The following is a 25,598-nucleotide window of genomic DNA, read 5'->3' as shown; positions in this document are numbered from 1 at the left end:
GTGCCCTGCCAAGAGTGATTAAAAACAGATGCAAGACTGAATGAGAACAGGTGCCCAGTTGCTGTGATTTCTCCTCCAGCCTTCCTTCCCCAGGCCAAACTTACTCATGAAGGTAATTCCCCCACTGCAAACCAAGCCAGCAGCCCAACCAAGCCGGCAGCCATCCTGTTTTCTCTACTCAGATTTCTCACTTATGGCTTTTGACATTGAAGAGAAAGACAAGAGGGGGTGGGTTGCAAGGGGTGAACAGGCATTCCATTCAAGCAAGCAAGGAAGGAATTGGAATATGCAAGAGCTGCAGTGTGAATGAATTTTTTCATGGGTGGGGTGGGGAGAACTGTTAGACTATTAGGACTCTTTTCAATGCACAAAGTTTGTTTCTCTTCAAAATGACATTATTTTATACTTTTCATACTTTCAAGCAGTGTGGTGCTTCATTCTATTTGCATACTGAAACTTTGCCAACGTCCCCATCGATGACAAGATGACAAAGTAAAAGACTGCTTACCCCTTTTCCCTTATAACTCCTTTAGGAAACAAGGTCAAGGGTTTTTGATATTTTAAAATGTAAGCTGAAAATTCAGCATAACAGCAAGAAACACACACACGCAAATATATATATATACTTAACACTATTTCGCTACCTTATATATTTGGGAAACAGCCTCCTGGGAGGAGACTGTCCGGGGCCCTGTCCGTCCAGGACCACCCTGATTGGCCCTCCTCCTCCAGCTCCCACCCTCCCTCCTTGCCTGCTAGAAGCCTTGTGACTGTAGTCTCCATTGTCACCCACAAGGAGAGAGGCAGCAACAGGGCTCTGCAGCCCACAGGTACGCTCCTGCTGGGAGGGAGCGGGGGGGGGGAGTTTGGAGACTCCCTGTGGGCCGCAAAGCCCTGTCGCCACTGGTGGGGGGGCCACCCTCTCACACCTTCCTGCCTAGCACCCCTTTCAAAGCCCATTTTTAATGGGCTTTGATACTAGTATATATGTTTCTTACTGTTATATATATACACATATGTTCATATATATAAATATAAACACACACATGTACATGTATATATACATACATACATTTTGTTAAGTGCTGAAAAAAGCAATTCTAAGCAGAGTTTACTCAGGAGTAAGTCCAATTTATTCAACTGTATTTACTCCCAGGAAAATGTTCTTAACTTTCCCTAAAATCCTCTCAACATGTTTTGGGGCTGCAGGAAAGCTTAAAATACAGGGTTTTTGCCAGTTTTTTGTGAGGTTTTGCCTGAATGGTTTCCATTCCATTTGAAGAAGACATATTAGCTTTCCTACATTCCACCATAACGGAGGCACAGGGAGAAATAAAACTTTTTTTCAAACATCATGAAGTATTCTCCTGTATAGAGTTCAGTGCAGCCCAAACTAAGATCTGTTGAGAATATTATACCTGAAGCTGATATTCATGGAAGAAAAAGGAAGTTACCAACACATTCTTTTCTTCAGCTGTTCTTCAGTTCGATATATCACATATTGGAAATGCGACAGAAAGAGACACTGAAAACAAATACAATCATGAGAAACCTGAATGGCCATTGCCACTAAGTTAACCTTTGTCCCCAGGCAGGAATGATGCAGGTTTTGAAAAGGGTGACCATAGAGTCTGATGTTCCAGTTGAGACCATCCACCAACTGGGAAACGAGTCAAATGGGTTATCTCGGCCAATCTCACTGCTCAAACAGTTGAGCCAGTATCCTAGAGCAGAAATTCCCAATGTGGTATTTGTGAACACCATGATGCTTCCCAACTTGCTTCTTGCCTCTCACCCATTCTTCTCCCCAAACATTTCTTCTCCAAGCAAACAGCCAGTCTTCCACTTGGACAAACAAAGCTGCCTTTTACTGAATCAGATCATCGGTCCATGAAGGTGGGTTTTATTTTCTCAGACTGGCAGTGGCTTTCCAGGGTCTCAGGCAGAGGTCTGCCCTGTCTTTTTAACCAGAGATGCCAGGGATTGAACCTGGGACCTTTGGCATGCCAAGCAGATATCTACCACTCTAAGCCACAGACAATCTCAAAACTTTTCTGCACAGGGGAAAAAGGCTAGGCTAGCGCTCTTATGGCACCAGGGCTAATCATCGCTTCCACGCAACACTGGTGCTGTCCCCAGCTCCATCCCAGCCCTGGCCTGCTTTAGGTCCTCCGTTACCCTGCGGCAAGGGAACACAGATATTTCTGCATTCCTATCCCAGCACAGGCCTGTTTGAAGGGGGAAGAATCGGGTCATTCAGCCCCGGCTCCTCCCTGTCCTATGGCTTCCCAGAAAGGATAAAAAATGTTCCAGTTGGTTCTATGGTGCTTTGCGGCAGCCTGGAGCAAACTGGAACATTTTTTTTTAAATTCATGAGGTGGGAATTGTGTTGTCATGCAATTCCCCCTTTGTGAAAATACCCCCTTCCGACAAAACCTTTCCGCCCTGGCTGCCTAGTGTGGAGGCAGAAATCTGGTGTGAACTACACAATAATTGAGGGTTGGACCCACCCATTCAGTTATGAAGGTCATTGCCTTTATTATAATCCCTCTCCTCAATGCCAACCATCTCGACAAGATTGGGGGGGGGGGACCGCTGTCCTAGAGGAAATATCAATTATTGGACTGTACAATTTCAGAATACCAGTATGGGATAAAAGTATAGATAATACCCTATAAGTAGATAAACAACTCACACTAGAACAAGGCACTCTGGAATTGTCTTTCTGTTATAATAGTTTCATTATTTTTGGCAGGATAGAAATATTAGATTAATCTGCAGTAAAATCCTATTCCTCCCTGCTTTTTTGGGGGTGATGGACCTGTATTGGAATTTTTAAAAAAATGCAATTATTATTATTATTATTATTATTATTAGTAGTAGTAGTAGTAGTAGTAGTAGTAGTAGTAATATGTTATTTGTATACCACCCCATTTTGTTAGTGCAAGGCGGCTAACAACATTTAAAAATGATTCATAAAAACCAATAAAAGAACAAATCCTTCATTGAATGGGAGAAAAACCATTTCCTATTATTTGTCTCCCTGTGAGGACTGATCAGAGTTTCGAGAGGACTCACATTTGATATAGCTTCCCGTAGCCCCTGGGGCAATATATGAACTCATAATAATGCACGTCATTCTACATTTAGAAGCCAACAATTGCTGCTCATTTTTTGGGGGAAAAAACCTTGCTAAATTGCAGGTTTTTATTTCTTTATCTCATTAATGCTGACCTCATAGAAAATGGCCAGGGCTGGATGTTGAGGCTTCACGTTGAAGGGCTCCGAGCAGAATCAAGTAAATGCATTTGGAATCCAATAACTGAAAACAACAAAACTGGAAATACAAAATCAATACATGGATGAATTACCCATTTATCCTCTCTGTGTCCACTTTCCCCTTCTCTCTTTCCCACTCTGCCAATAACCACCTGCTCTTTCCAAATCATTCTTTCATAACCTCACACTGAAATAAAATCTGAGAAATAAATCAGAAATGCACCGAATTTCTTCTGCTTTTGGAGTCTTTGCTGTTTAAATTTGCAACTGAAAGCAGGGACAAAAAATAAAGTGGCAAAATCTAAGAGGCTGATAGTTTGTACATCTCTGGGTTACCTTTCCTTTGTAAAGCACCTCTGCTTTGGAGCACAGAAGGCAAACAAAGCTGGGAAATCCTTTGTTCTTCCCTTACCCAAGAACTTTCTTGTTGCTGCTCATGTTTGCTGCTGCAACCTTGGTGAGGAAGCCACCATGGATATGGAGAGGGTGGGAGGTTGGAAGTTGTAATAGATGGGAAATGGGTTATCTCTTAAACTCCACTCCATTCACACTGTTATTTTGGAAAGCTCGAAGCTCAACATATCTGAGTATTATTTGCCCCAAGGGGCAGGGGGGGGGGACTTCCTCAAAGATCAGGTTTGTCCCCAAAGAATCTGGTTCAGTTTGAGATCTGGGGTGTCTGAGGGACCACCTCTCTGAGTACGTACCCTGAAGAGTGAAGGTGCAGTGCTGAAATTCTCCTTCAGCAGCACAGCAGGAGACGTTCTGCCCGGTAACAAGATGGGCGGGAGAAGCAGTGGGCTGGATAAAATCCAAGCATTCTGGCACCCTGCTTATCAGCTAAGACCACTGTTGTAAAAATCAGCTTATTGGGATAAAGAATACAGATACCGATGCTTGTGCAGAAGTATAGTTAGCCTTTATTACCACAGTAGGATCACCACCCCTGGGTGGACTCAAAGCTCATTTGAATGCACATGTGAGGGACGAGGTTGCATGTTCTGGGCATATAAGGAAAGAGAATGCGAGCTCATCTCAGAGACGGCCCCTGAGACGGGACAGAGAGGAGATATGTTCACAGAATATAAAAGAGGATTTTAGACTGTGGAATTTTGGTAAGCTCCGTTCTCATGAATGGGTGAGAACAGAGACCTCTCTTTATTTGCAAATAAACATAACTCAGCTTACAAGAACATCTCATCCCTTTGGGCTAACAAAGAGGGAGCCACTTTGGCCCAACTAAAGCATTGCCAAGTTCAACTTCTTGGTGGCCCCGGCCCCAAAGCAGAGCCACTGGACTCAGCCAGCCTGGTGGAATGAGCTGCCAGCAGAGATCAGGCCTTAATGGGACTACCAAAGCTCCCGAGGGCCTGCAAACGGTTACGCTTCCGCCAGGGATACGAGTGAGGTCAATGCAAGCACACAGGAACACCGAGACACAGGAACTACCTCCTCTGCTGTCTACCTCCCACCACTGGAACTTGGAATGTGAAATTGAAATTGGGATCGTATTAGCCCCTACTGTGGGAGTGTTGGAACACTTTGTTTTTACTCTATTTAAACTGAAAATAGATTTTAATAAGTAATGTTTTTACTGTGTTCAGTTTTGGGCACCCCAGTTGAAGAGGGATGTGGACAAACTGGAACGTGTCCAGAGGAGGGCAACAAAGATGGTGAGGGGTTTGGAGACCAAGACACATGAAGAATGGTTGGGAGAGCTTGGTCTGTTTAGCCTGGAGAGGAGATGACTGAGAGGGGATCTGATAGTCATCTTCAAGTATTCAAAAGGCTGCCATAGTGGAGCAGAGTTGTTCCCTCTTGCCCTGGAGGGATGGACCAGAACCAGCGGGATGAAATTCATTCAAAAGAAATTCCATCTAAATATCAGGAAGAAGTTCCTGAGAGAGCAGTTTTTCAGTGTAACAGAGTTCTCCAACTCTAGAAATTTTAAAGCAGAGGCTGGATAGCCATCTGACGGAGAGGCTGATTCTATGAAGGTTCAAGGGGGTGGCAGATTACAGTGGATGAGCGATTGGGATGTGAATATTCTGCATAGTGCAGGGGGTTGGACTAGATGACCCAGGAGATCCCTTCCAACTCTAAGATTCTATGAACTACATGTGTTCCCATGGTTCCCTATCTCACAGAGGCAAACAAACATTTTGTTTAAGATATTGGAAACCTGGCTTTTCTTTCTCACAAGTGGAGACCCAAAGCAACGTAGACCATTCATTTTCCTTTGTCTGCTTTTATCCCACAACAACCACCCCATGACATAGATTAGACGAAGTCTGCCCATTCTTAAATAAAAGCGCCTGATTGGCTAGCAGAAAAGCCTTGACAGGAGGTTTTCCCTTCTCCCAGACAGCCCTTGGGAAGGAGGGGGGATTCAATAGGCTTAAAGAGAAAATCCTGTAACAGGCATTCAAGTGAGCAGCAGAGGTGGGTTGCCATTGCCTTCTTCTGCAGTCTTCCTTGGGGGCCTCCCATCCAAGGACTGAGCAGGCAAGCCTGATGTTGTTAGATCTTGAAAGCTAAGCAGGGTTGACCCTGGCTAGTATTTGGATGGGAGGCCACCAAGGGAAGCTAGGGACATGATATGGAGGCAGGCACTGGCAAACCACCTCTGGACATCCTTTGGCTGGTGGCCAGAGAATTCTAAGGGCCATTCTGCACCTCTAAAAAGATAGCATTAAGCAACTGCAATTGCTTAACACTATAAAAAAAACACACACATCCCGCCTTTTCTCACCTCCCCGCTCTCTCGCTTTCTCCTCCCACTTTCTCACGCTTCCTGGCACTCGGCACTGCTGATTAAAATGGTTGCAGAGAGGGACTCACAATACCAGGAAGTCTCCCCCTGCCTGTCAATCATGGCAGCCAGCCAATCAGCTTTCTCCTAGCTTTAATGGGAAAGCAATCCTTTTTTTTTTTAAGTGGGCTATTTTATCATGCCATCCCACGTATACCCACACACAACACACAAGCAACTGTCCCTAATCTCACTAAAACCAAGTTGAATCCTAAAGAAAAAAGTGAAAGAAGGAAAGGTACTGACCAAACATTGTGGCGGGTGTGGGTTGCTATTCTGTTACACTGGAATTGCATTGTAACACGATTGGATATTCATTCATTCAATTTATATCCTGCCACTGTAGAGGACCGTCTTATGGCAGGTTACAATCAAAACATAAAACCCTACAAAGGTCGTGAGAGGAGGGATATAAATCCAAATAATTAATTAATTAATAACATTAAAAAAATTAAACCCCACAATTACCAAATTACCAAAAACCCTGTGATGCACCATCCATGGATTTGGAGGCATAACAGATGTGAGATGCCCATATATATGTGGATGCTTCTCATGATCTATCGCCAGTCCTTTTTTTCGGTTGCCAACGATAGCAGGTGGCCAGATGGCCAACTGCATCATGAGTGTGGTGGGAACACGGGGAACTCCTTGTTTCTATTTGTGTTTGCCGAGGGGGCAAGGTCACGTTGAGTGTAATAAACTAGACCTGAGATTCCCAGGCTGTCTGATCTTGTTATTTGACTTGATTATTTTTATGATTACATTGGGTTTCAGACAGCTGTTGCCTAGCCTTCACTTGGCATCTCCAAAATAAGTGGGGAAATTGTGTCTTACCATTGCTTCTCCTCGCTCCGGAGCAAACAATATCGTTACACGTAACACATATATTCTAAAGAACATTATGTCCCCACAAGATGCACAAGCATTTCGAACTAATTATTATTATTTCTCCTTTTAGAGGTAGAGATATAAACAAGATCAATCTTAGATTTGCTTGCTGTCTTCCAGATTGAAATTTGACCTTGCAGTTCAGCTGTGTCTGCAGTACTTATAAGTTGCAGCTGTCTATCTTTCTTCAGGCATAATTTGACAAAAAAATATATCCTTGTGAAATCTCAATAGAATTTATTCTGGGATCCTAAGTTTCAATATCTCCCTTCAAAGCAGCAAAAGAATGGCCTAAGGCACCTCTCTTCTACCACCTCCAGTTTCTATGTGAAGAATATATTTCAATGAGTATATCTGTTCAAGGAGGTCCACGTAAGGGAGTTGGGGTGATGTGGAAGTCTTCAGAGTTTGCAGGTTCTAAGAGAGCAGAGCAATGAGAGGCCCCCAATTGTCCGCTTCCCAAATCCATTGGAGGACTTTCTTTTCACAGTCAGAGTAGTTCCATAGTGCAATCAGCTGCTGAAGAAAGTAGTGAGCTCCTCCTCACTGGTGGGCTTCAAGCAACATCTGGACACATATTTATCCTGGATGTTTTGGGCTGATCCTGCACTGAGTAGGGGGTTGGAGAAGATGGCCTGGATGGCCCCTTCCAACTCTATGATTCTAAGTTTTGGGTCTTTCATAGGGTTGCCAGCTGGAGAAAATGGATGTCTTGGAAGATAGGTTGTTATCGCATTACAGTATAGTTGCCAGCTCTGGGTTGGGAAATACCTGGATACTTTGGGGGTGGAGCCAGAAGTAGATGGGATTTGGGACAGGGAGGTACCGCAATGGAACATGCTATGGAGTCTGCTCTCCAAAACAGCTATTTTCTCCAGGGGAAATTATCTCTGTTGCCAGGAGATGACCTGTAATGATGGGATCCCCAGGTCCCCCGCATTCCCAAACCCCATCTTCTTCAGGTTCTACCTCACACTCTCCTGGTCTTTCCCAAGCTCCATCTGGCAACCCCAATCTCTCAATAAAACCAGTGAGAAAAGAGCTGCCAGTTCTGGGATGGGAAATACCTGGAGACTTCGGGGGTGGAGACGGAAGTGGGCAGACTCTGAGATAGGAAAGACGACAACAGAGGATAATGCTATGGAGTCATTTCCTCTGATCTTCTCCAGGGAAGTTCTCCCATAGCCCTGGGGCTGCCACAGAAGAAGGCCTTTTCTAATTTGGTCAATGGGGCAGCCATGGGAGTCTCTCCCTGTGAGCTTAATTCACAGGCAAGAGACCAATCACCATAACCTCTAAAAAGGGCCTCATACTTCATCTGGAAAAATGTGTTTGCCCTTCGGTAAGAAACTATGCTGGAAACGCAGGGAAGGCCAACCTGTTGACATATTAAACTTGTTCTCTGAGCCGTCACCTCTCAGTTTTTTGGGGGATGTGTGTGATTAATTATTGAAAAAAGCGTTCCTCCGCCGTGTACAATGGTTGATCAGACAGCCGTACCCAGCGCGGATTAGTTTCCCATGCATCAAGGGCTCTGATTAATTTTTTGTTTGTCTGTATTGCTCGCATATTGTATAAATACATCTGTGGCCTTTTGCGTTCCAGGAGCGGCAACAGTTTAATCACTTATCCCGTTTAAATTGGGGGCAAGAAAGGGCATCAGAGCAATGGATACCTTATTGAGAAAGTCAGAACGCTTGCAGAAATTTGGCTGTTCTTAATATCCTTTGCGGAGACCTCCCTCTCCTTGTCTGATATTCGGGGGATTGTAAAATGATAATGTATGGTAATTTGAGATGCAGTGATAAGCATACTAATAATGTCTGCAGCCAGTGGGGGGGAATTTGCCGCTTATGTGATCTGACTGCAGGCAAGAAAAGGAGAGCAACTGGGGAGAGAAAAGGGGGGGAAAGGTGGGGCTAGAAAGAAAATAACAGCAAAGAAACAAAGGGGGGAAATGAATGTCAATTTGGCCCCCAATCAATGCTACTGACTTTTTACCAATGCAGCTGTCTAGGCTTTGGTTAACCTCTTGTTAATCTTCCCAAATAGGATTTGATCTAAAGCCCCAAATTAAAGAACAGAACAGAGAGATAAAAAGAAGACTGGGATCAGGTTCAGTACATTGAAAAGTGTAAAAAAAAAAAAATGAATTGCCATCAAAGGCACTTGGCAGTTTTCAGGATTTTTGAGCATGTGGTCTGTTCCTAGTTTTGGGTTGCAGCTGAGGAGTGGACTGTGTGTGTGTGTGTGTGTGTGTGTGTGTGAGAGAGAGAGAGAGAGAGAGAGAGAGAGGTGGGGGAAGCTATCAAATTGCCTCAAATTATGAATGGACATGCTTCAAAACATCCCATTTTGCTCAAGTCTTGATCTTGCTTTTTTCCTAGTACCTTCAACTTTTCCCGAACATTATGGTCTTTTCTTGTCTTCTCATAATGTTGCCAAAGTACAACAGTCTCAGTTGAGTCATTTTAGTTTCTAGGAAGAGTTCAGGCTTCATTTGATCTAGAACCCACTTATGGATCTTTGGGGCATCCATAAAACTCTCCTCCAGCACCCCTCTTCAAAAGAAAAAAACCCAGTTTTCGTGCTATCTGCTTTCTTCGCTGCCCAGCTTTTACACCAATACATAGTAATGGGGGACACTATAGCACAATTTAACTTGATCTTGGTCGCAATGTCATGAAATAGTAGAAATGCAATGTCTGCAACCCAGCCTGTGGTTATGGAACCATTTGTTCTCAGAAACAAGGAGTTGTAATGCTAGGGATGGCTGTTCCTAGGTGGGACCTGTTCATCTTCTGGTTTTACAACTCATCTCCGGTGAACAAGACCAATTCTCCTGGATAAAATGGCTGCTTTGGAGGGTGGACTCCATAGCACTATACTCCCCTGAGGTCCTTCCCTAAGGTCCCTTCCTCCAAATGCCACCTACTCCTGGCACTACTTCCAAAGTCTTCAGGGATTTCCCAAACCAGAGCTGGCAACCCTCTGTAACCTGCCAGGCCAAGCAGAGATCTTAAGAGGGTTGGGTCTGGAATAGGTGCTAGGCCAGGGCTGCCTGCTATAGAGCAGAGCTCCAATCAGACAGGGCTTTCTGTTATCTTGCTAGAACTAAACATCTTTGCTCCATGTAATGTCAGGCTCTTTCTTGACACTTGCTTATTGATTCATTCATTAACATCCAAAGCTTAATTCAGGTCAGGGCATCCGTTTTCAGTTCCAGGACTCAGCCTTGCAATTTCCGGTGCAGATGAAACTTCCTCAGAGTTGCTGTAAAGTTTTCTTTTTCTTCTTCTACTAGAGTCAAAAGACTAGAGGGCAAGTGGAGAGAGCTCCCAGATCAGATGGATTTGCCATCACATAGACTGGAGATTGGCTTCTCCACCCCAAGCCTAGAAATCAAGCCAATGGTGGTTTGCCTAGCCCTACCTCTGTATGGGGTCTGCAGTAGCCAGGCTGACTTCATGCAGGACAAGCAGGTCTCCCCTGGTCACCGGGCAAGGGATGTGGGGATACGGTTCCCAGATTCAGGTTGAAGACTCCTGTAAATTTGGGGATGAAACTTGCAGAGGTTGCGGACCTTCATGGGGTAGAACACCATAGAGTTGACCCTCCAGAGCTTCTATTTTATTCAGGAGAACTGATCTCTGTCATCTGGAGCTGCAATTCCAGAGGATCCCCGGGTCTCACCTGGAGTAGGGTTGCCATTTCCAAGTTGGCAAATACCCAGAGACTTTGGGGCTGGAGCTGGAGGAGTGCAGGGTTTGGGGAGGGGAGGGAGTTTAATGGGGTATAGCGACATATTATCTACCTTCCAAAGCATCTGTTTTTCTCCAAGGGAACTGATCTCTGGAGATGCGCTGTAATTCCAGGGGATCTCTAGGTCTGGACTGAAGTTCCAAGTTGGTAAATACATGGAGATTTTGGGGGTGGGCCTGAAGTGAGTGGGGAGGGGCTTCAATGGGGCATAGTGCCTTGCATCCATCTTCCAAAGCAGCCATTTCCTCCAGGTGAACTCATCTCTGTTGCCTGGAGATTCGTTGTAATCCAAAGAGATCTCCAGCCAGCCACAAAACAAATAGATGGTTGCTACACAGTTAAAACTACAAGTACAACAATATAGGCTAGATATCAGGAAAAAGAATTTCACAGTCAGAGTAGTTCAGCAGTGGAATAGGCTTCCTAAGGAGGTGGTGAGCTCCCCCTCACTGGCAGTCTTCAAGCAAAGGTTGGATACACACTTTTCTTGGATGCTTTAGGATGCTTTTGGCTGATCCTGCGTTGAGCAGGGGGTTGGACTAGATGGCCTGCATGGCCCCTTCCAACTCCAGGATTCTGTGATTCTATGATCCTCCATCTACCATTGGAACCTATGGTCATATTGATATGCACAAGTGTTGTATACTCTTCTGGAAACATAACTCTTAAGATGTAAATACACTGATTAGAAATAAGTGTTGGGATATACTGAGGAAAGTGGATACCCAGAGAGTTCTGGCTCTCATCATAGAATCCTAGAGTTAGAAGGGGCCAGACAGACCATCTAGTCCAACCCCCTGCTCAATACAGGATCAACCTAAATCATCTAGATTAAGGGGCTTTCCACACCGGGATCCATGTAGCAAATTGTTTGCTGAACAAAAAATCGCCATTTTAAATAGTGGAATTCGTCGTTATGCATACCTGCCTTTGTAGTGGAATCCAGTTGCGTTTCTATCGTTTCCCACAGGCTTCCGGTCTCTGCAAAAATCGCTAGAAAGGAAGCGCTATTGCCGAGCTCGTCCCGCCCCTGGCCGTCAAGCAGCCAATGGGCGGCCGTTAGCATGCTCCCAAACAGCCCCTTTCCCTTTAAGAAAGGTTTAAAAAACACACACACACACACCCCGTTGCAACGAATATGCGTTGATTCGTTGCAACAGAGAGACCCCCACCTCACGGGCGCGATTTTCGGCCGAAAACAGTGTGAAAAATATAGGGAAAATAAATCAGCAAATGGGCTTCTGTGTTGCTTGTGCTTAGTGACTGTAAACAGAGGGACTGCAGACGGGGAAGCCTCACTGGCTAAACGGAGGCTCGCCGGTGCGTTGATCTCCGCTCGCTCAGAGAAAAAAAAAATGGCGATCGCTTTGCCGGAAGATCAGAGGAGAGAGCCAGGGGGAGGGACTTTGTAGAAACCACAACAATGGTAACGCACAGAACTTTCCCGCTAGTGTTGCAGATTGGTTGCAGGAGTATAGCGCTTTCCGGAGGGTGAATCCACTTTTTGGGATTTCCCTGAAAGCGCTACAACGAAGCGCTTTTTGCAGATCGGTTTCAGGAGTGTTGCAGATTGTCAACGACGTTGTGCATAACGGCAAAACTGTACCGTTTTCAATTAGTAACCATTGTGCAATTTTGAAGGAATGCGGAAAGCCCCTTAGTATCTGGCCAGCCACTGATTGAAAACTGCCAGTGAGGGGGGAACTCGCCCCTTCTTTAGGCAAATAATTCTACTACTGAACGACTCTGAGGGTGAATCTCCCCCCTGATATCTAGTTGTGCACCCTCCCTCCCCCCCCCCCACATGGTGAGGTGCTGGCTGCAGCAGCCTGGAGTGGTCGATTCAGACGCAGCCGTGCACAACCCTAGTGTACATACACACCGCTATCATCTCCTGCTAAAGAAGAAATGGTTGAACTTGTAGCTCTACATGTAGCTTTTTTCTTCTCTAGTATCACCCAGAGGTTGGCATCCCACTTTTCACATCCCTAGTTGAGGCAGCTCAGAGGTGACCCTCCTTAAACCGAGGCTGCCTCCCGGAGCCCCCCCTTAGATGGATGTAAGCCTGCCGTGAAGCCTTGGTCCGCAGGCTCTCAAGGAGTTAAAGGGGAGAGGGACAAGTGGCATTCTTGAACAAGGCAACTCTTTGAAACAAACACTGTGACTCCAGCTCTGCACACACAGGGTGGTAAGCGTTGCGGGCTGACAAGAGATTGATTGTTTTAATTGGGCAGGGATGGAGCGTCACAGGGCCGGCAATTCTTTCTCCCGGCTCTCCTCCCGCCATGTTTACTGGCTGCTAGTCTTTGCGGCTGACTGTTCCGCGCGCCCATAAATCACACAGTGGTTTCAATGGGATGATAAGAAACATAGGCTCAATAAGGATCCTGGGCAAAACAGATGCACTTTTGTGCCCACACACACACAAATACATTTGTGTTGTTTTCCGCAGTCCTGTGGTTATTCAAAGGAGCCAGGAAGGGGAGGCGAGCGAAAGACGACACAAGGGGTTTATGACAAAAAGAGAAGCTTGCTGGCAGAAGGCAGACCCTTCTTCCTCCTGGAAGAAGAACAGGAGGTTTTGATACCGTGGTCTTCTCCATCCTAAGGAGTCTCAAAGCCCTGGGTAGTCTGATCTTGTCAAATCTCAGAAACTAATCAAGGTCAACCTTGGCTAGCATTGGGAGGGGAGACCTCCATGTGGACATGGAGGGAAGCAGTGGCAAACCACTTATGAACATTATTTGCATTGAAAACTCTAGCCAGTCACCATAACTCAGCTGTAACTTAACAGCACTTTCTGCCACCAAGGAAGAAGAGTTGAGTTTTATACCCCACTTTTCATTGCCTGAAAGAGTCTCCAAATGGCCTTCCCTTCCTCTCCTCACAACACACACCCACACAGGGAGTCTGTTATGGGGAGAGGAAGGGAAGGTGATTGTAAACTGCTTTGAGACACCTGAGGACTGCTGGGTGACTGTGGACTATTCCCAGTTCTCTCAGAGCTCTCTCAGCCCCACCTCCCTCACCGGGTGTCTGTTGTCGGAAGAGGAAGGGAAAAGGTATTTGTAAACCCCTTTGAGACACCTGAGGCCTGCTGGGTGACTGCAGGCCATTCCCAGTTTTCTGGGAGCTCTCATAGCCCCACCTCTCTCACAGGGTGTCTGCTATGGGGAGAGGAAGGGAAAGCAATTGGAAACCCCACACATACCACCTCTTCACCCCATGCCCTTGCAGACTGGACACCCCTCCCCTACCTCTTCCCTCCCCCAAGCTCTAGCTCCCGTTGTATTCCTGGATACAATGGGCTTTGCCCCTAGCATAAAATAAAAATACTAACTAAGAGCACATCATACCTTGTGCAAAGACACGAACCGAGGAACCTGCCGCTTTGCTTTCTCCCCACACAAAACAGAGCACATTTATTCAAGCTCCCGATATGTAAGAATTGGCCATAATTACAGATGTGCAAAAACACTGTTCATCATTCCTGCCTGTAGGTTTGCAAGGAACATGGCTTGCAATTATTAGAAGTACTTAGCCTTAATACACTCAATACATTTTACTACTTTTTCCCACCTCCCCCACTTCATTAAAAGAGAGTGGATAACAGTGTCCTTTCCCAAGCCCAGCCTAGGACCTCGAAATATGGCAGCACCAGGGTTCCCTCATGCATTCCACTTATTCTGCATTATTTTAAAATATATATTAATTGTAATACATGAGGTTCTGTCTTCAGCCCAGTGTTTATACCAATTTGGGAAGGGGAAAACCTCTGGTTTTCTTGCGTTTTATGACTAACAGGTGGGAAAGGCTGTAGCTAGGGCCACTGAAGCAGCCGTTCAAGCCCGAAGCCTGGACCAGCTGCTTTGGCGGCCCAACCCTAGCTGTAGTCTCAGATTAATTGCTTTCCAAAAGAGAGCGCATGCATGCGATGTTTCCAGCACAGCTGTCCTGCTAGTCGGGGTAGTCAAACTGTGGCTCTCCAGATGTCCATGGACTACAATTCCCATGAGTCCCTGCCAGCATTTGCAGTTTGACTATCCCTGTGCTAGGGTATTATACCCCATGGAATTCCTTCCACTCTTCAAAAGCCCCTCCTAATTCCTGACTCCAGCTTCAAAACTCCAGGAAATCCTCAGTCAGGTGTTGCCGACTCTGCGGGTAGAAAATCCCTGGAAATTTTTTTGGGGGGTAGAGTCTGAAGATGGGGATTAGAGAGGCTGCTATGCAAGTATAAAGCCATAGAATATATCCTCTGTACCAGCCGTTTTCTCCAGAGGATCCCAGGAGATTTTGGCTACCACCTGGAGGTTGACAACCCCGGTTGGAAACCCCCTACTTACAGCAAATGCCTGGAAACAAAGCCTTATTGGTGGCAAACCTTCAACAATTCCTAGAGCAGGCTTTCTCATCCAGGATTTCACACGCTCCTTCGATTTCTTGATGGCGCTGGAAGCGTTTCCCAAATACGTGGGAGTTATTTTTTTTATGTTGATAAACACCGTTGAAGGTGTAAAAATACCCTATTTGACTCTGCAACACTGCAAAGCCGAATGGGGGCATTTTGTGTTCCTGCGGGGACATCGTAGGGAGGAGGGAGGAGCTGGGCCTTCGAGGCCCGTATGCACGGCCTGCCCTGTCCTAGCTTCTGATGGAGGCCAAGGCAAACAAGGAAACATTGAACATTCAGCATTCCCTTGCCGTGGGCCATTAGAGGCCCTAACGCAAGACAGGCCTGGGAGGGGGCCGGGCTGGTGGTGACATCATGCATCAGCAGGGATTTGCACCGCTGCCATGCTGCTGCCAGCTCAGCCTTTCCGCCCCGTGCATAATCAGTCATAAGCATACAAGTCAAACTAAACGGCATGCAAAGGGATCTCAGGAAGGAAGAAAACTAGATCTCAAAGTCTGTTGGCTCAGTGAACAATGTTGAGAGGAAGAAGAACCTGAGGAAAAGTAAAAGAGACCAGATCTTAAGAACGTAAGAGGAGCCATGTTGGATCAGGCCAATGGCCCATCCAGTCCAATCCAATATAATCCAGTCCACCACAGTAGCCCAAATCCATGTGCTATCAGGAGGTCCTGAAGCAGTAGAAGAAAAAGAGTTAGTTTTTATATCCGATTTCTCATGGCCTGAAGGAGTTTTGAAGTGGCTGACAATCGCCTTCCCTTCCTCTCCTCACAACAGGCACCCTGTGAGGTAGATGGGGCTGAGCGTGTTGAGCAAAGAAGACAAGCATTGTGACGGGTGTGTGTTTGTGTGTCTGTGTGAACTGCTGTCAACACACTTCCAAATTATGGCTATCCCATGAATTAACATCCTCCAAAATGTCCAAGTCTTAGCAAACCAGCTGAGATCTGCCAGCAAGAAAAGAACTTTATTCCTTTATTCAATCAGCCGGAAATGTAGAACTGAAGAAGAAGGGAGAAGTCCCAAAAAAAAGCTTACATGGGGCAGAAGGCTTTCTGAAACTTAAGCAGTTTGCTAAGGGAGGCAGAATAATTCAGGGGTGCGGGGCAGCCTTAAATCCAGTAAGGAGAAAAGCAGGACAGCCTCGGGATTATTAATATTGTATTTATTATTTTAATCATTTCTATCCTGCTGCGTCAACTAAATGTTTTTGAGGTGGCTAACAGATAATTAAAAAAAAAATCAACAACCCAACAACAACAAAATCAACAGCTTAGAAAAACACCAGCATGTAATAATTGCATATTAAAGTCACATTGAAAAAGAGGTTGGCATATAGCCAATCACACAGTTCTGAAGGCCCCATTTCTAACAAGTTTTTGGAAGCAGTAGAGATGCCAGATCCCCTGGAGGGGGCAGGTCCCTGCTGACCCGGCCCTCCTCTCTGCTACTGATCAGCTGGGCTGGCAGGGAGACTTATCCCTCCCCCCACAAAAGGAGCAACACCTTAGATTTCAGCCACAAGCCCATGTGACTTCAATGTGACCCAGAAGAGATGCAGGCATGTCACTGAAATGTTGGGAGTTGTATATTTGGGGGAGGGGGGGTTAAATCCCCTTGATGGCCAAATGATCAGCAGCAGAGAGGTGGGGCCTGTCAGCAGGAACCGCCGCTGCAGGGGGGGGGGCATCCCTACTGCTACTTCTTCCAGTTTTACAGCTCATGTCATAGAATCACAGAATCATAGAGTTGGAAGGGGCCATACAGGCCATCTAGTCCAACCCCCTGCTCAACGCAGGATCAGCCCTAAGCATCCTAAAGCATCCAAGAAAAGTGTGTATCCAACCTTTGTTTGAAGACTGCCCATGAGGGGGAGCTCACCGCCTCCTTAGGCAGCCTATTCCACTGCTGAACTACTCTGACTGTGAAAAACTTTTTCCTGATATCTAGCCTATATCGTTGTACTTGAAGTTTAAACCCATTACTGCGTGTCCTCTCCTCTGCAGCCAACAGAAACAGCATCCTGCCCTCCTCCAAGTGACAACCTTTCAAATACTTAAAGAGGGCTATCATGTCCCCTCTCAACCTCCTTTTCACCAGGCTGAACATTCCCAAGTCCTTCAGCCTATCTTCATAGGGCTTGGTCCCTTTAAGATAGGTTGAGGGACTTGGGAATGTCCAAGCAACATTGATCAGTTCCCCCCGAGAAAATGGCTGCTTTGGAGGGTGGGGTCCATAGCATTATATTCCACTGAGGTCCCTCCCTATCCCAAATCTTGCTGACTCCTGGCTCCACCCCCAAAGTATCCATGCACTTCCCAACTCAGAATGGGCAACCCTATCCAGAATCTCAGGCAAAAGTCTTTCAAAGGTCTTTTGCTTTAGGATGCTTTGGGCTGGTCCTGCGTTGAGCAGGGGGTCAGACTAGATGGCCTGTATGGCCCTTCCAACTCTATGATTCTATGATTCTAAATGACCTACTGATTCCTCTAACTGAAGATGCTAGGGATTGAACTTGGGGATGTCTCGCCTACAAAGCAGATGTTCAGCTAATGAGCCATGGGCCCTTCTCTCCCTCATCTCGATTCCTAGCTTCTCCCCTCCTTCAAGGCGATGCGTCACCCATGGGTAGCTATGGCTGCCTTATGCTCCTAGCCATCCCAGTCACCCCTCGTGAGTATGGATATGCATGCACACCTGTTTACATTTCTTCACCGTATCCATGCATCAGTTGCTTCGAGAAACCACCAAACAGGGACTCACTGAAAGATAAAATCAAATCTCTTTTCCATGCTAGCAGGACATTCTTTTGTCCATATGCCCCTTTGCATGCACACGCCATACGTCTGTTTCATGGCAAACATAAAATGGTTGAATTCACTATCAATTACAGGTTGGAACAAGTTTGATTTCAATTACAACAGGAGAGCTAAACAGCTGGGGAATTCCCCAAGGGGAAGTGCGAGAACCAAGGGGGTGAACGGTTCATTAAACAGCACTAATTAGAGAGAGATGAACTCGAGATATAAAACGCTTCTGGTTGCTTTGCTTCCCCAAGACGGCTTGTCTTTCAGGACAGAAACAGTAAGCACCATAGTTGGACAGAAATCTGTTTTAATTTCCCTATTATTGCTACCTGAATCATCACTTAACAACAGCTCTAACTTTTTAAATTTCATTTTAAGTAAGCAACAACAACAAAAATAACACATTTGTTGCCACTCTACATTCAAGTCAACCAGCTGTTTAAAGGGCAAACAGATGCAGAAAATCATGAGTCAAAGCATAATAGAAGCATTTAAAAAACACTAATTTACAGCTAATGAAAGTCGTGGGCTGGCAAATGGAGAAATGTCTGCAATCTCTCTCTCTCTCTCTCTCTCTCTCTCTCTCTCTCACACACACACACACACATACACACACACACACATACACAGATTCTGAAATAAGTGTACTCTTGAGTGACACTCATAAAAGTACTTTACGGCATGAATGAATTAATAACCTGGCAACAACACAACTCTAATCCAGACTGGGATACACCGGGATGCCAGTCCCCAAGTGGGACCTGAAGGACTCCTGGAATTACTGCTCATCTCCAGGGTGACAGGGATCAGTTCCCTGACAGGAGATAGTTGCTTTGAAGGGTGGACTCCATAACGTTAAATTCCACTGAGGTCACATGACATCCATCTTGAATCAGCACAGCTCATAATTATGCAAGAGCCCTGCCGGATCAGACCAGTGGTCCACCTAGTCTGGCCTCTCTTATCATACAGCAGCCATCTAGTGAAATTCCTCCTCCTCCTCCTCCTCTTCAATCAGCTCCATGGATGGATGGAAGAGATGAGGGGCAATTTCTCTTCCCCCTATAGCCCCTCCCATGAGCCATGGGGATATAGAATCATAGAATCACAGAAACATAGAGTTGGAAGGGGCCACACAGGCCATCTAGTCCAACCCCCTGCTCTACGCAGGATCAGCCCAAAGCATCCTAAAGCGTATTTCAACCCCCGAGTTTCCCAGCCTCAAGAATGATCTTTCTGGGGATTCAAATTGAGTGCTGTAACAGAGAATACATAGTAGGCCACCCATTAATATTTTGCAGGAAAGAAACCTGTGGCACAACCATGAGGATGGAGTCTATGCATGTAATTGTGGAGATACGTGTAGGCAGAAGATGTGTGTTGATGGTACTGGCTTGAAGCACTTTGTATTCTGGGTATGGTCATTAGAGAAACTCTGCATGTTGGAGTAGTGAGATTGTGAACACCGTACAAGACTTAGATCTAGAGCAACAGATGTATATATCTGATGAAGTGGAATGAAACAAGTTCATAGCCACTCTACTTGTCCTGTTGTACACTGTGAAATTAAAATAATCTAAATGAGAAGATTCAGAAGATTTACTTCATTCAATTTTTGAGATTATTATACTTAATTGTATATCTTATTCCATACAGAATTTTTTTGAACTTAGTTTTGGGCAAACAGGTAGACAAGGTGGGTCTTGAAGGCCACTTGTGACTGAGACAAGACGCACACACAGGTGGGGTCCAAAGATCTCCTGGGATTATGACAGATCCCCAGGAGACAGAAATCAATTCACCTGTACAAAATGGCCCATTTGGAAGGTAGACTCTATGTCATGATACCCCATTGAAGTCCCTCCCCTCCTCAAACCCTTTCTCCTCAGGCTCCACCCCCAAAATCTCCAGGCATTTCTAAACCCAAAGTTGGCAACCCTAATCAGAATATACATATGCTAAGAAGGGAGAAGGCTATTTGGACCAAGTTCAGTATTAGGAGAAAGGGATTGCACCCTTTGCCTCAACCCTCAATAAGACAAATAGACTAGGGTGCATATAGAGTTAGGGTAAAAGTGTGAGGTGGGGGGAAGGGTTCACTCTAAAGTACAACGATATAGGCTAGATATCAGGAAAAGGTTTTTCACAGTCAGAGTAGTTCAGCAGTGGAATAGGCTGCCTAAGGAGGTGGTGAGCTCCCCCTCACTGGCAGTCTTCAAGCAAAGGTTGGATACACACTTTTCTTGGGTGCTTTAGGATGCTTAGGGCTAATCCTGCGTTGAGCAGGGGGTTGGACTAGATGGCCTGTATGGCACCTTCCAACTCTATGATTCTATGATTCTATGATTCTAATTTGGGGTCCTCATGAGTTTGCTTTAGGATGCTTAGGGCTGATCCTGTGTTGAGTAGGGGGTTGGACTAGATGGCCTGTATGGCCCCTTCCAACTCTATGATTCTATGAGTTCTATTTTCCAGCAGCAGCAGCAACAACAACAAGATATTAGAATATAGATCTTCCAGGATCTAGTCAAGTTTAACCCTTGGTGACCATGCATTCCCTTTGCTCTGCTATATGCTCTGCTAGTGTATTCCAGAAAAAGAGTATTTTATAGACGCTTGTATTTCCTATCCTTTGAAGCCATTACATTGTATTCTGGAAAGCTTATAATAAGTTGTCTGCAAATGTGAAGATTTATTTGTAAACATAAAACCCTCGAGAGGAAATAGTCTCTATTTAAAATGTTACCCACAGAGCTTTGCATTTAAAATATTACAGTTTGAATATTAAGCAATATATTACATGCTGGCAGGATTTTTTAAAGGTAGTATACAATTTCAAAGTACCTGATTTTATACACTCACATAAATTACCCCACCTATTTAGGACATGTGCATATTGTTCATTCTCAAAATTATCTTATATTTGTTCATGTTTAGTTTCTGGTAACAAAATCAGAGTACAGTAGAGTTGCCAACTGTGGGTTAGAGACAATTCATGAAGATTCGGGGGAGGGGGGGTTTGGGGGGGCTGGGTTGTGCCCGTGGAAGTGAACTCTATGATCCAGAGATCCACTGTTACTTCAGGGGCTCTTCAGGTCCCAGCAGGAGGCTGTCTGCCTGTGTCTTTGCCTGTCCTGTGTCTTTGCCTGACTTTTCAGCCAAGGTTAGACAGTTCCGTTTATTTCAAGGAGGACGTACATAAATCTCTCCCATTAAACCCAGTGAGTACAGCTGCAAATTGTGGCTGGGTGATTCATGGAGATTTGAAGATGAAGCTTGGCAAACACAGAGCTTTTGGAGAAACCTCAGCAGGAAATACCCTCCACAACACCAACTTTCCCCAGGGAAATTCAACTCTATGGTCAGGAGGTTGGCAAGGCCATTAATGTGACTTAGAAGGGATTAACTTTATGCTCTGAGTTGACAAGATCTCGTTTGGTTAAATAGTAGATTTTAGATGAGTTTTTTGAGTCAACTTTAAGGCGTAACATAACTGAGTAATTTAGAGCAACTGCTACTAACGTTTCACCTGCATTCCTGGCTCCTACAGTTGATAGATGCCCTCATTAAAACAAAGCAGAACAAAACGAAAACAAACACACATTCATATCTTTTAAATGTTTAAATGCTTCAGAATGGGTTTGGGCGGGGGGGGGGTCAGCTACCCAGGTGTGCCCTCAGAGTGCTCTATGGCAGGGGGTAGTCAACCTATGGTCCTCCAGATGTTCACGGACTACAATTCCCATGAGACCCTGCCAGCGAACGCTGGCAGGGGCTCATGGGAATTGTAGTCCATGAACATCTGGAGGACCACAGGTTGACTACCCCTGCTCTATAGCAGCCATTGTCAGCAGAGGCCCTATGGCCACCCGGGGGGCCCTGGCACATTTGGAAGGGGCCAAAGACCCAAAAAAGTTAGAAGGGGGGCAAAGGATTTATGGGGAGCCTGGTAACTGAACTGACAAAATACCCTTTCTGTCACATATGATGTCATTAATTGCTAGAAAATTTGATCTTTGTCAAGGGAAAAGAAACCACGTAATCCATTTTTTGTGTGTGTGCTTGAATTAATGCATTCAAGGGGAAAAAACGAACACGCTTCTCATAGGCAAATGTTCTAGAAATCCGCCTCATATATAAGAGAAGATATGCTGAGTATAGTTAGTTCATCCTTCGCATCGGCCTTTTTAAACCTAGCTTATTGCACAAGTGGCCAGCCTACTGCAGGAGGCCCTGGAATCTGTCAAGAGCTCCTCAAAGGGTCGTGGGCAAAAACAAAAGGTTGAGGATGGCTGCTCTACTGGCGTAAGAGGAGTCAGAAGTGTACAAAACCAGCCTTGCGATAAAGGTCAACATGGACTGATCAGAACTCCGTGAAAGGATTTTTTACGAAGTTGCCACAACAGCATTCCCACTTCATTTCCAGTGAATACATGGAAACAGTGACACATTACTCTCATGACCTCGATGAGATGCTCTAGGACTCGGGCACAACCCCAGAGTTTGACCCAAACTGTAAAATAAGGTGTTAACATCACAGCAGTAATCCTACGTCGCTTCTGGGTATTTGCCAGAAGTGATATCCCGTTGTTGCCATGGCGACATTCCCATTGCAACCTTCAGCTTCCGCTCAGAGATAGCTGCCCATAGCCCTGGCCTCAGGGCAGGTCCGGGGCCTTCTATCTTCCCTTTCACCATCAGGCAGAGGGGAAGGCCCTGGCCAGTGACTCAGCAATGTCACTTTCAGAGATGCAAGACAGACTGATATTTGGGCAAATAATCTAACCACAGAGTGTTTGCCCAAAGACCAGAGTGCCCGTGTTGCCGGCAATGTGATAACTGCCAGCGTGCGCCAGAGGTGATGTCAACTGTGTCACCGATATCATTGCTGCCCTGCCGGCCTAGGCTTCCCCCAGTGCTGGCAAGACTCCCTGACCAGCTGATCAGGGGTAGGGGGTGGCAGGGGGCAGATTCCTCTCCCCTGGCAGGTTTCTACCAGCCCTGATCACAAGCAACATAGGGGACCAAGCCCTATGAGGGAAGGTTGAGGGACTTGGGAACGTTCAGCCTGGAGAAGCGGAGGCTGAGAGGGGACTTGATTGCTCTCTGTAAGTATCTGAAAGGTTATCACTTGGAGGAGGGCAGGGAGCGGTTCTTGTTGGAAACAGAGGATAGGGCCTGCAGCAATGGCTTTCAACTATGTGAAGAATGGTACCAGCTAGATATCAGAGGGGGGGAAATCACAGAGAAGTTCAGCAGTGGAATAGGTGGCTTAAAGAGGTAGTGAGCTCCCCCTTCCTGGAGGTTTTCAAGCAGCAGCTGGACAGATACTTACCATGAATGCTTTAGGTTGGTCCTGCATTGAGCAGGGGGTTGGACTAGATGACCTGTAGGAACCCCTTCCAACTATATGATCCTATAACACCAGTCATCTCCTGTGCTACTGATGGCTAGCAGTGAACTGAACCACGGGGTATGCTGGTGGCATCCTCATTGTACCACCCTTGTTGTTTAACCCTGTTTGGCACCAAAATTATGGGGAATTGGAAAGTTAGGATTGTGGCACAAACAAAGGGAACAATCCATGTCTTTATGAAAAGGATGTAATAAGCAGGAGGAAAAATATACAGTTTATTTTCTGCAAGCAGAATATTGAATGAGGGCATGTATTAATGCTCTTGGAAGCCAACACCCCCTTCAAAAGGCACGTGCGAATTGCCTGTTTATTTATTATTTATTTATTTATTCATCATACTTATATACCGCCCTCCCCGGAGGCTCAAAAGCGCCCCCTGCAGACTCGGTCATCGTGTCAAAAATGAATCCGTTTTGTTCCGGAACGAACACACCACTCTTTCTTTAAATGATTGAACACTTTCTGGGGTGACTACAGAAAGGCTGTCCACAAGCATGTTTCCTGTGTTAGCATATCTGAAAAGACAGCTTCCTTTTGATACTGAATGTACTCCTGATTTACCATTTGACCGCTGAATGATTGTCAGGATCAGTCCCCTGCTCTCTGCCATGTTCGGACCAGGCTGACCAGAGAGACTCCATCTTTGTGTGTGTGTAACCTTTTGTGCTTATAACTCAGTGTAACCATTTGTGCTTATGACTCTGTAGCAATCCTTTGAACCTCTACCCTCCCTTTGATGCCCCTGAGCTTTTCACACTGCATGTCCCCCCCTGCTGTGATACTCTGTTGCAAGTACCCCTGCAAACAGCTTATCTACAACTTGAGGCGCCAAGAAGACCAAGGCCGCGGAAACAGAGACACTCTGGCAGGAAGCCCAGGATGGCACCTGCCAGGGGGGGACTATCCCTCCAGTGGGAACAGGGACCGTTTGGGCGGTAGAATTGTATTGATAACTGCTTGCTTTCCCGATATCGAACAGTCTTGACTTCAGATGTTAGAGTGATCAGAACTACTTCCAATTAAAACTTTCTATTCAGCCAGAAGCCTCGTTGTGAGTTTTTCTGCCTTTGACAATGATTCTATTTCGGGGAATGCGGGAATTCATTAAAAAAAACAATGTCCGTGGAAGCCGAGCCTTGTTTCCCAAAACCTGATCATGTTTCTGAAGATTTGTTTCCCCCCTTTAAGCCACTGCCAGGTTTTCTTCTAATTGTAAGGACAATCGGCTGAACATCTGTAATTCCTGTTCCGGTGCACTTCATAGTCATGAAACATTATGTTGGTGAAACACAGCGAGGGAATGGAACTCCCTAAGGGAGATGGAGTATCGACTTCAATGCAGGAAGGGGAAGGACACACGTGCGACTTCAAAGAAACACACACACACACACAAACTGGTGCTTTGGTTAAACAGATCTGATATCTTACCACCCATGGTTTGTCAGGTACCCAAATCTCCCACAAGTACTTCGGCATATCTCCAAAATTCAGTGCCTAAAAAGCAAGTAATATTTGAATAAAAAGACTTGTCACTTTGTACCACACCTAAGACATTCCCCCCAAAACTTGTGGAACAATCTAGAACAAAGGCTGGACATACAGCTACGGGGTCTTAAAGTCTAATTGTTGTTGTTGTTTTCTTACAAATAAGCTTGAATGCAAGCTCTGGGTTGGGAAGTCCCTGGAGATGTGGAGGTTTAGTCTGAGACTAGTATGGTTTGAGCAAGGAGAGACTTCAGTGGGGTATAAAGTCCATAGTCTCTATCTTCTAAAGCAGCGAACTGATTTCTGTAGTCTGGAAAGAAGTTGTAATTCCTGCCATAGGTCTATGATACCTATTTGGGAACATTTGATAGAATGATCCCCACAAAGACACTCTTTCCTTGCCTGAGGAGAAAGATTAAGTTGAACCAGGCCATTGCACACAATATTACACCACTGAAATCCTAATGTCAATATTTCCAAAAGTACTGGGTAGACAGGGTATCCTGGGAACCCCCTGGGAACCAGTATAAAAGGGGGACTTACTTGGAGCAAAGAGATGCCTAGGCATTCTGGAGCATTCTGATATTTAGACAAGAACTTTATGGTAGAAGTCATTTTTATCAGTTTTTGCCAAATAACAGAGGGGGCCGAATTCAAAGACCATTTCCACACGGAGGGGTAAAACGTGAGTGGCTTCCTGCTGGGGTAGACACAGGATGGTAAATCTCCTGT

At 45.6% G+C, this 25,598-nt stretch overlaps 1 protein-coding gene across 6 annotated transcripts in view; it reads right to left on the bottom strand.

Annotated features, from left to right (window-relative positions):
- Positions 1-25,598, bottom strand: part of PCDH9 (protocadherin 9) — a 950,858-nt gene that overhangs the window by 489,268 nt on the left and 435,992 nt on the right. For 3 of the 6 annotated variants that reach the window (XM_077344010.1, XM_077344012.1, XM_077344015.1), the window contains exon 3: positions 24,810-24,875. The exons of the other annotated variants lie outside the window; for them this stretch is intronic. In XM_077344010.1, coding sequence (XP_077200125.1) covers positions 24,810-24,875 — 66 coding nt within the window. The remainder of the gene's footprint in view (positions 1-24,809; positions 24,876-25,598) is intronic. 6 annotated transcript variants of the gene reach the window in all.

Source organism: Paroedura picta, chromosome 6, assembly GCF_049243985.1.
Source record: "Paroedura picta isolate Pp20150507F chromosome 6, Ppicta_v3.0, whole genome shotgun sequence".
In the NCBI taxonomy this organism is placed as follows: domain Eukaryota; kingdom Metazoa; phylum Chordata; class Lepidosauria; order Squamata; family Gekkonidae; genus Paroedura; species Paroedura picta.
Note: the sequence above shows the minus strand (reverse complement) of the source record. Positions and strands in the feature narration are given on the sequence as shown.